General features: G+C 51.1%; 1 protein-coding gene across 1 annotated transcript; it reads left to right on the forward strand.

Moving 5' to 3' along the window:
• The first annotated feature begins 4,749 nt into the window (after positions 1-4,749).
• LOC120107855 (nod factor hydrolase protein 1-like) lies at positions 4,750-7,072 on the forward strand. Its single transcript, XM_039121353.1, has 2 exons — positions 4,750-6,054; positions 6,880-7,072. Exons 1-2 carry the CDS (start codon positions 4,851-4,853, stop codon positions 6,900-6,902), a joined length of 1,227 nt encoding a protein of 408 aa, XP_038977281.1. The 5' UTR covers positions 4,750-4,850; the 3' UTR covers positions 6,903-7,072.
• The last annotated feature ends 4,352 nt before the right edge of the window (positions 7,073-11,424 follow it).

Here is an 11,424-nt window from a genome sequence, read left to right on the forward strand (position 1 = left end):
GACCTCGCCCTTCTGGGGCTTGGTGAGCAGCGGGGGAGAGGCCAGAAGACTCCGGAGCTCTTCAAAGGCTCGCTGGCATTCTTCTGACCACCGAAAGTCTTTCGGCCGTTTGAGGCTCTTGAAGAAAAGGAGGCAGCGCTCGGCTGACCGAGAGACGAACCTTCCCAAGGCGGCGACTCGCCCTGCGAGCCGTTGCACCTCTTTAACTGTCTTCGGAGGCGACATCTCTTGCAGTGCCCGAATTTTCTCCGGGTTGGCTTCAATTCCGCGCTGGGTCACTATGAAACCCAGAAACTTGCCCGAGGTGACCCCGAACGCACACTTCGCCGGGTTGAGCTTCATTTGGTATCTCCTGAGCTTGGTGAATGTCTCGTTGAGATCGGCTATGTGGTGTTCCGCCGCTCGGCTTTTTACCAGCATGTCGTCCACGTAGACTTCCATATTTCGGCCGATCTGATCTTTGAAAATTTGGCTGACCAGCCTCTGATAGGTGGCTCCAGCATTCTTCAGGCCGAAGGGCATCACCTTGTAGCAGTAGGTGCCCTTGTCGGTGATGAAAGCCGTCTTCTCCTCATCTTCCGGCGCCATTCGGATTTGATTATACCCTGAAAAGGCGTCCATAAAAGTTAGCAGTTGATGCCCTGAAGTGGAGTCGATGAGCTGGTCGATGCTTGGGAGGGGGAAGCTGTCTTTTGGGCAAGCCTTGTTCAGGTCGGTGTAGTCCACACACATGCGCCATTTCCCGTTGGCCTTCTTGACGAGGACTACGTTGGCGAGCCAGTCCGGGTAGGAGACCTCCCGGATGAAGCCGGCTCCGAGGAGTTTGTCCACCTCCTCGGCCGCAGCTCGTTGCCGTTCTGGGGCGGAGCCTCTTTTCTTCTGCTTTACAGGCCTGCTAGTTGGTTTCACCTGGAGTCGGTGGACCATGACCTCGGGGTCAATTCCCGGCACGTCCGCGGGCGACCAGGCGAAGACGTCAGCATTGTCCCGCAGGAAGCTGACGAGGCGATCCCTCTCGCGGGCGCTCAGGCCAGAGCCGACCTGCACAGTTAGCTCGGAGAGATTTTGTTGTAGTGAAACTTGAATAAGAAGCTCACCGGTCTTTACTTGCTTCTTCCAGAGGGTGTCCCTCGCATCGAGGGTTTCTATGGGCAATGAGGGGCCCGTTGGCTGAATTGTCGCCTCGGTCGGTTGTTTTACTCCGTGGGCCGCCGTGTAGCATTACTTGGCGACCAGCTGGTCTCCGCGGACCTCGCCTACTCCTTGGCCGGTGGGGAACCGCATGAGCAGATGGCGGGTTGAAACCACGGCTCGAAGGGCGTTTAGCCCTGGCCGCCCAAGGATGGCGTTGTAGACCGAGGGCAGACGGACCACCAGGAAGTCCGTCCTCACAGTGCTCTCTCGGGGAGCGAGGCCAACTGTGACAAGGAAGCTGGCCTCACCTTCAACCGGGACCGAATCTCCGGTGAACCCGACCAGCGGGGCGTTGATTCTCCGGAGATGTCCTTCTGTCAACCCCATTTTTTGGTAGGTATGATAATACAAAATGTTGGCTGAGCTTCCATTGTCAACTAGGACACGCTTTACATCAAACCTATTTACAATCATTGAGATGACCACAGCGTCATCGTGAGGGGTCTCAACCCCTTCTAAGTCCTCGTCCGAGAACGAGATGACTTCATCAGTGCGTAGGCGCTTCGGGGGTGCTCCCTGGGCGGCCGTTCCTGCCGAGGCCCTCCCAATCATGTTGATGGTGCCGGCAATGGGCCTGTTGTCGTCCGAATTTTCAGACGGTATGGTATTCTCCGCCGGCCTCCTTTCTTCACGTCGGTTCCTCACGAACCGGTTGAATACTCCCCGACGGATGAGCGCTTCTATCTCGTCCCTGAGCTGGAAGCAGTCCTCCGTGTCGTGCCCACGGTCTCGGTGGAAGCGACAATACTTTCTGGGATTACGGAGAATTCCCGTGTCTCGCATAGGAGGCGGGGGTCGGAAAAAGTCCCGACCCTCGATTTTCATCAGGATCTCGGCCCGGGGAGCATTGATGGGTGTGTAGTTCTCGTACCTCCCTGGGTACGTCTGAGGCCGTAGCGGGGACCTCGGTCGGGGAGGTGTCCTCTGCTGAGGTCGTCCCTGCTGATGGGGCGGGCTCCTTAATCGAGGGAGATTCTTTTCATGGCGGGGGGATCGGCTCCTCTGTCAGCCGCACTCCTCGCGGCGTTTCTTCTGCTTCTTTGAGGCGGGCTCAATTGCTCCCCGCCTAGAGGCGACTGCCTCCTCGGCCTTGGCATACTTCCGGGCCCGGGCCAACATCTCAGTGAAGTCGGCCGGAAAGCTCTTCTCGATAGAGAAGAGGAATCGATAGGAGCGAACCCCAGTCTTCAGAGCCGACATGGCTATCGACTGGTCTAGCTCGCGAACCTCCCACGTGGCGGCGGTGAAGCGGTCCAGGTACTCCTTGAGGGACTCCCCCTCTTTCTGTTTGATGTCGAGGAGGGAGTCTGACGTCCGTCGCTGGCGCCGGCTGGCAGCAAAGTTGGTGGCGAACTGCCTGCCGAGTTGCTCAAAAGAGGACACCGTGTTCGGCTTCAGTCCAGAAAACCAAAGCCGAGCGGTCCCTCGGAGGGTTGCTGGGAAGGCCTTGCAAAGTATGGCCTCCGAGGACCCCTGTAGGGCCATGAGGGCCCGATAGCTCTCCAAGTGGTCGAGAGGGTCGGTGATTCCGCTGTAGGGCTCCACCTGAGGCATTTTGAACCTCGCGGGAACCGGCTCATCCTCGATCTGGCAGGAAAAGGGGGACTTGGTAGTGAACTCAAAGTCTCCCTCTTGCCTCGCCTTCTTGCTGTGGAGCGCCGCAATCTGGCGCTCCAGATGCTCAACTTTTCGGTCGAGCTCCCCCGCCCGCGGAATTGTTGCCGTGGTTTGCACCGGCTCACGGCGGTCCGGGGCTGACTCAGCCTCAGAAGGCTGGAGTCTTCTGTTGAGATCTTCCCCCGGTTGCCCTCTCTGGGGGGAAGTCCGTTCTTCGGTATTGGCTCTGGAGGAGCCATGTAGATTCTGGCCGGAGAAAACCGGGCCGTTGGGAAGAAATTCCGGCGGGACCTGGGCCCGCAGGGGAAGCGTTGGTAAAGCTTCCTCGCGTCGCAGGCCCTGAACGGCGGCGGCCAGGGCCTGGACTTGCTGTACTAAGGCATTGAACTGTTCCGGCTGGACTTGAGGAACTGGGTCAGCCGGAGTTGGAGAATTCTGGACGGAGCGTCCAGGACTTTGCGGGGGACGCCGGGAGACGTTGGAGGCTCCCTTACTTCTCAACTTTATGACTGCTACTCGGGCCCTTCCTCTGGCGCCAACTGTTGCTGGAAATTGGACCCAGGGGCAATCTTCGGTCGAGGAGAGGGAGCGGCGAGTCACCACGGCGGGGCGGCGACCAGTCGGCGGGCGGCGTCCTCCGTTTGGGGTGGCCGGGGAGAGGGAGCAGGAGGTCCTCACGGCGGGGCAGCGATCCGTCAGCGGGTCTGGGTGCCTGCAGACAAACCGGTGGCCGGGTTTTCCGGCGCCGGCCCTCCGACGCTCAAGTCAGGGAGGGGGCAAATAGTGTAAGGAGGAGATGAACAGTGTTTGTAGGGCACGGAATTTCCCAACCCCCCATCCTGAGAAGCCAAGGCTCCCTTTTATAGGTGGGGGTCGGTTTACCTGTGATGTAACAGGGCGAGGCCATAGCACGGCTCGGCATGTGGCTCAGGTCGGCGCACGGCCAGGCGAATCATTGTGCTGATGTCAGCGGTGGGGGCGTCGTGCGACCCGAACCGGTACGCTACCAAGCGAATTATTGCATTAGTGTCGGAGGTACGGCCGAGATCAGAGACTTATCAGGATTGACCAGACTCTGCTGGGCTAACTTGCCGTGGAGAGTTGAGAGTCCGTAGATGACAGGAGCCATACGCATTAAATGTGGAGTAAGCCGGAGATCCGCATTAATTGTGGAGTAAGCTGGAGATCCGCATTAATTGTGGAGTAAGCCGGAGATCCGCATCGATTGTTGAGTGAACTGGAGGTTTACAGTGGCCATGCGCAATAAATGCTGAAGCAGTGGCAGGGTATGGTCCTCAGTTGGACCTCGGAGGAGTACGGTCGTAGTAGGTGGCTAACAAGGGTAGACCTTGAGCACCAAGATTTTCCTAGGTCGGAAGTCTCGAGGTCGGATGTCTTGGGGTCGGGCGTTCCGAGGTCGGACGCCGACTTCGGCTGTTCAGGGTCGGCGATTGTGCGGCTTCTTGGGGGCATTCGTGTCACTTGGGGAAAAATCTTATTCCCCCAACAAGTATGAATGAGGACAGAAGAGACATGTCATTAACGGAAAAGGATGCGTTCTAGAAGCCGATTGGGCGAAGGTGGACATCAAGCTGTAGCGCTGAAAAATTACTTCAAAAATGGCGCCTCTTGACCTGGTGGAGGTGGATGAAACTTAAGTCCTAGAAGCAACAAGTCAACCGCAAATAGGAGTCAGCTGATGAATACTTATGTTTCGATGAACATATGAGAGAATTCCAAGCCCACAATGAGACCAAACATCCCCTTCGCCAGTAGACTCACGGAGAGGTGGAGGTCGCACCCCTCCATTAGCAATCATCACCAACGTGCGTTCAACTCCAAACATGAGACTCCAAAATTGACCAACTCCCTCTCACCTTGTTCCGACTAAAATTCAACAACTCCAACGAAGGAGGAGTAGCCGCCCAAATAAAATACTCATCGGGCAAAGCCTTTCGTTGTCACCGGAGCTCCGCCTCTTCCTATAAGACAGCCTCACCTTTTATGACCATCAAAAAGTTCGCCCTTTCTCTCCCACCATGGCTTCGGGATTCATAGCTTTCCTCGTCCTAACCACTTCCTCCTTCCCCTTCATCTCCAGAGCAGGAGCTTATAGGGCTGCACCGGCTGCAAGCCCCTCTTCGCCGGCTGGTCCTCCCGTCCGGGTTCCGGCCTGTGTCCCATCTGCAGCCATGGCCCCCGTCCCTCTCCCATCGTCGGCCATCAAAGCGGGCTACTGGCCCTCGGGACTCAACTCCACCTCCCCACCCTCCTCGATCAACCTCTCCTACTTCACCCACATCTACTACGCCTTTGTCGAACTAGATAACACCTCCTTTGAACTCGTCGTCACCCCCTCCGACGCAGGCATGCTCGCCGACTTCACGGCCACCCTCCACGCTCACGATCCCCCAATCAAAGCCATGCTCTCCATCGGCGGCGGTGGCGGCGGAGGCGACACCTTCGCCAACATGGCCACCAACTGCTCCACCCGCTCCGCCTTCATTAGATCTACCATCGCCGTCGCCCGCGAGTACAACCTCGACGGCCTTGACCTCGACTGGGAGTTCCCGGCGAACCCCGAGAAAATGGCCAGCCTCGGCGACCTCTTCATGGAATGGCGCGACGCAATCTCTCGCGAAGCGGCCGAGACTGGCCGACCGAGCCTGTTGCTCACGTCAGCCGTGTACTTCGCGTCGCACTTCTTCCTCCCAGGCGACACACCTAGATCTTATCCGGCCGACCAGATGGCGGTCAGTCTGGACTGGATCAACGCTATGTGCTACGACTACCATGGCTCCTGGGACACGTCGGAGACTGGGGCGCCTGCGGCGCTGTACGATCCAAACAGCAACGTGAGCACGAGCTATGGACTCACGTCGTGGGTGGAGGCTGGGATTCCACCGACGAAGGTGGCGATGGGTTTGCCATTATATGGCCGGACGTGGAAGCTCAAGGATCCGGCAGACCACGGCATCGGCGCACCGGCAGTAGGGCTCGGACCGGGAACTGATGGGGTGATGTTGTACTCGGAGGTGGTGGATTTTAACACGGAAAACAACGCGACCCAAGTGGATGATGAAATAACGGTGTCTGTGTATTCTTACGCCGGGACGAGTTGGATCGGCTACGATAACCCGTGGTCGGTGACGAGGAAGATAGAGTTCGCGCAGGAGCACGGCCTCGGCGGGTACTTCTTTTGGGCGGTCGGATACGACAAGGATTGGAGCATCTCTCGACGAGGTACACAAACGCAAGGCGACAAATGCCCTTTTCAATTTTACAATTTGTATTGGAAATATTATTCTACGTTGTGCAGAGATGGTAGGTTTTTTTTTATTTTTTATATGAATAACTTTTTAAAAATTTAAATTTACGTAAATACCTTTTTAAAATTTATATTTATTTTTATATCCTCGTAAAATACTTTTTTGCACAAATACCTCTAATATTACCGTTCTTCTAACACCATTAATAAAAACAATATTTATTTTAATTAAAAATAAAATAAATTTATGAAATTACTTATTTGTTCTCCATCACGAACGTTTTATAAATATTTCTTTTTACACATCTACCTATTAAAGATATTTTAGTTATTTTAATTTGAAACTCTTAATTTTTTAACAGAATTAGATGGTGTGGGTATATATATGCAAAAATAAGGATAAAAAAGGGGTAGAATAGCAAAATAAGAGTTTTATAAAAGTATACATTCAAATATTAATTTTGGAAAGGTATACATGAAAAATTTTATAATTAGAAGAGTATTCATATAAAAAAACCCTTTTTTTTGTCTCTAGCTCTTGAGAACTTGCCATCGTGCCCATAAATTGCACCTATATTTGATACATTGAGAAAAATTCTGTGATCGACTCGTGTCCCTCAATTTTAGCTATCAACTGTTTGTTTCTTTTACTAATTTTAGTAGACACGTGTCGATGATCAGGGTTAAGATATGCTTAATGGTGGGATTAGCGGCTGACATCTAATCTAGCACCGTTGTGTCGATGGCTTGTAACCCATCTCTCTTTTTATGCACTAACTCATAGCGTTTGTTGTTGGCAGCATGGGATGCATGGCAGAGTTGAGAGACGGCCTTCCTTCCGCATCTTCTTCAGCCATTGTTCTCTCTCTCCATTGGCTTGATGTAATAAGTATTTATTTGCTTAACTTTGGCTTTACCCCATACGTATCTTTGTTTCAATCTCTTTTAATAAAAGAACTTTGTGCGGTGCCAAAAAAATAAAAATTGTGATTTATGCTTGGAAATTGAGTTACAATTTTTCAAAAATTCCGAGGGGTTCCAACCCTACATCCTACTTTATACTTGGGTCTCCTCTTCTCTCTACCTAAACCGACATCCAAGCTAAACCTAACAATATGAAATATGCATACTAAGAAACAGAGGCTTAAAACAAAAGGTTTACACCCTTTGCCATCAAACTCTACCTCATGCCTCAAATAGCAAGTGGTGATACCATCCATCCATACTAATATTTGGTGATAATTAGATCACAAAAGTCCATGCAACATTGAGACAAGAGTCTCTCTTTCATGCTACAGAAGGATTCACCTTTCTTTACACAAATCTACCTCTGGATCATTTGCTTGTTTTGAGATTTCTACCAACGGATGAATGACAGAGTTTGGAGTGGTTTGAGATTTGCGCAATGAGTGATCCAACAATAATTTTGTATGATGAGTATTAATCATTCTTTCGCGCGAAATAGAAAAGAAAAATAATATTAAGTGACCCACAAAGAAGTACTTAGCAAGTATTTAACATTGTTTCTCTGAATCTTAGCACACCAAAGTTCATCTTTGAATTTCTCAAATTAACCATGTGTAAAACTAAGGACCGTACAGTACTCTCTCCAACATGGCTTGTGAGTACATAGCCTTCTTCCCTTTAGCAACCCTCTTTTTTCTCCTCCTACCTGCCATGAGCAACTCTTACGGTGTTGGATCGTCCACAAGCCCCTTTGTTCCCTCTATTCCACTAAAGCCAACCCTGGTTCGGCCCCTCTTCTTAGCGATCGAAGCCGCCTACCAACGTACCTATTACCACTCCTTTCCCTCCTTCGTCCATTGATCTCCCCTACTTCGCTCACATATTCTATGCTTTTGCCCAACTAAATGATACCTTCTTTGAACTCATCATCACCCCCTTAAATGTTGACTGTGAGGATATGTATGGATATACATTTAGTCCTACATCGACTATGTACTATGCAGATTTTGAATATATATATATATAGGACTCGGCGAACCCAGCAGTGTTCCATGTAGGCCGACACAGCTCCTTCCAATGGAGAGAGATATGCTCTCGAGCCCCCTTGGCAATCCCGGAAATCAGCTGGGAGATTGAAGATGGAAGAGCCATGGATGCCTTGAGCGACTGCTGGCTAACTGAGGTACCATTGAGTAGATGGCCTACTTTCGTTGACCCCGACGAGTTAGAGGGATGTAGAGTCCATGACTTGCTTGCCCCAGGAGAGCGCGCAGTTGGCAGAGAGGGTGCTGGCGGTGCCGATCCCGACAAGCGAGACGGAGGATAGGAGGGTGTGACACAGCACTGGCAAATCAGAGGTGCGGACTCAGGATCTCCTCAGGTTGATCAAGAGGCCTGCAGCACGGCAAATCGAGGGGAGATGAATTTGGCAGCTACACCTTCACCCCCGAGTGGCTCTGTTTATCTGAAAGGTTGCATGGAGATGTCTGCCCACTAGGGGGTGCTAGCCCGGCGGGGGATGGACATCTCCATGGGATGTGGGGTATGTCAGGAGGCAGAAGAGACTATCCACCATATTCTTTTCAGCTGCCAGCGGGCTAATCGGATCTGGGAGTGTGTGCCGGCTTTCGTCGCCTGCATCCGTGATAGTCATCGATGAAGGATTTTCTAATATTCCTGGCAGAGTCCTCTCGGCGACCTGGACTTATGAAGTAGGAGATTAGAGCAACTTATTTAGCGTACTATTGTTGGCTAGATAGGAATATCCAAGTATTTGAGGAGAGTGGAGCACCCCCGAGAGTGGTGGCAGATAGAGCCCTACTCCTAGTGGCGGAGGTCCTTGTTATTACTGCATTGTCGTGTCTTGGGTTGGCCAGAAAAATCTGGAGCTCTCACTATGCTCTAGCAGCGCCCAAGCTCATGCTTATATCCTGGGAGCCCCCACCTCCTGGTTTCCTCAAGATGAACTTCGACAGAAGTGTTAAGGAGGATGGCCGCTGTGGCATCGGCTTCGTCATCAGGGATCAGTAGGCCCGGCTAGTGGCGGCTGGGGGTCGGCGCATCTTCGAGCAGACTATTGCGAGCTCTGAGGTCCGGGCAACCTGGGAGGGGGCCTTCTATGCTAGACAGGTATTGGGGGCCGACAACATCCTACTTGAGGGGGACTCCACTATGGTGATGAGGGGATCATGGGGCCCAGGGGTGCCGCCAGGGGGATGCAGTTGCTGCATAATACCCGTCGTCTGCTACGTGAATGTGTCGCATTTCGGGACACCCACATCTTTAGAGAGGCCAATAGCGCTACGAATTGGATGGCATCCTACGCGGCTCATCCTTCCAAAGATTTTTAGAAGACCTACGACTCTATATTGCCTTCCTTGCATTCTATTTTATTGTCTGACTTCTTGGGTTGTGCCCACACATGGTGTGGGTGAGCTGCCAATATACCAAAAAAAAAGAATATATGTATAAGAGCAAAGAACCCAAATAATATATTCTGACTAGCACTTTTGGATGAAGTATTGGATTGATACAAAATGGTATTAGAATGGAATGGGCCTATAGCCCATGTAGACTAACATTTTTGGGAAAGTCTTGGGTTGTTACAAAATGGTATTAGAGTAGAATGGGCCCATGGCCCATGTGGACCATAAGCTAATTTTGGTGTTTGTGAGTAAATTTAAATGGATTTGGACTCGTTTAGCCTGGTGATAATATCAAAGCTTAAACATGAGAGGAGGACGAAGAGTATGCCTGTAGCCTGCGAGGCCCATGTGGACCATAAGCTATTTGAAGCGTTTGTGATTGAATTTAAATGAATTTGGGCTCGTTTAGCCTGGTGATAATATCAAAGCTTAAACAGGAGGGGAAGGGGAAGAGGATGCCTGTAGCCCGCCAATTTCATTACCACATTATACACCTCGCAACCCTCCTATCAGGACTATGCTCCCTATCGGTAGTGGCCATGGCAGGACCATGCTCCCCACTGGGTGGCCATAGCAACCCTACACGCTCGCACCCGGGTCCTCACATACTTTCCCCATTTAAGCCCTAACATCCTCGTCAGGCTAGGGGTCCAAATCAATTCAAATCTAATCACAAGCACCACGATTGACCTGTAGTTTGACCCATAGTTAGCCCCAATGAGCCCGTGTTGCAGTACTCCCTAGTCCACATGGGCATGGTTCGGTTCCACTTTGATATTATTTGTAGTAATCCAAAACCTCACCCAAAATGACTAACTGGAATATATTATTTGGATTTCTTGATCCTGTATAAATACTCCAAATAACTGTGGGACAAAATACACACCCACATGGATCCTCAAGTACTCCCTATTTAAGGATCCAAATCCCACGTGTAAGGCACGATGCTGCCATTCGGGATGCCACAGCCATTGGCCAGTCCTGCACGCCTCACAACTGTTGTCTACCTTGTATCCCACTTCTTCTTCCCCAGCTATATACCGAGGTTGTACCCAACAGAGATTATTGCCATTGAGTTCGACTGGATCAATGTGATGTGCTTCAACTACTACGGTTCATGGAGCACATTGTTTCGAAGTTTATGCAACGCTCAGCGACCAGCTGAGGAATGTGATCACCAACTATGGGCTCAAGATGTAACTTGAAGTGGGTGTGCCGCCAGAGAAAGCTAGCGATGGTACTGCCATGGTATGGCCGGACGTGGCAGATTAAGGGCCTGATAGAGCACGGGATGGACGCGGGCAGTCGGGGTTGGACCAAGAAATAAGGGGGCGATGAAGTACTTGGATGTAGTGGAATTCAAGAGGGAGAACAACACAACAGAATTCCTATGCTTAGGATGAGTTGCATCGGGTGCGATGATCTAAGGTTGATGACAAAGAAGATAGAGTTTGCCCGAGGGTCGGCCATGACAGGCGATCAGCTACGATAAGTACGGGAACATCTCTCAAGGACGTGAACAAATACGCATACTTCGTTTTTATAGATTGAACTCGTCCATAGAGGATCTCATTGTGCATATTTCTAATGGTATGGTCTCGGGATACATCAAAAAAATAAAGAGCATTTCTAACGGAGGATGATCCCTGCAAACGACTCCTGCACCACTCAACCTATCAACACTAAAGAAGATCTGTCCGTATTAAACTTGAGCCCATCATTAGGCGGAGGGTTCTTTCTTATCCAAAGATCCCTAGTGACAGGTCGGTCTTGGCCCATTGGCCGAGTTTTTCTAGGAAGAAGGGGTTTGGTCTATAGGGGAATGATCGTATGTATACGAGTCAAGTCCACGTCTTAACCAACTCTTTGCACTAAACTCATGCATATTGGCCAGAAAAAAATAAACTATGGATGAGTTTCTCTTTCTATTTATCACATGCCAAGAATTGGATA

Source organism: Phoenix dactylifera, unplaced genomic scaffold (genome assembly GCF_009389715.1).
Source record: "Phoenix dactylifera cultivar Barhee BC4 unplaced genomic scaffold, palm_55x_up_171113_PBpolish2nd_filt_p 001044F, whole genome shotgun sequence".
Lineage (NCBI taxonomy): Eukaryota > Viridiplantae > Streptophyta > Magnoliopsida > Arecales > Arecaceae > Phoenix > Phoenix dactylifera.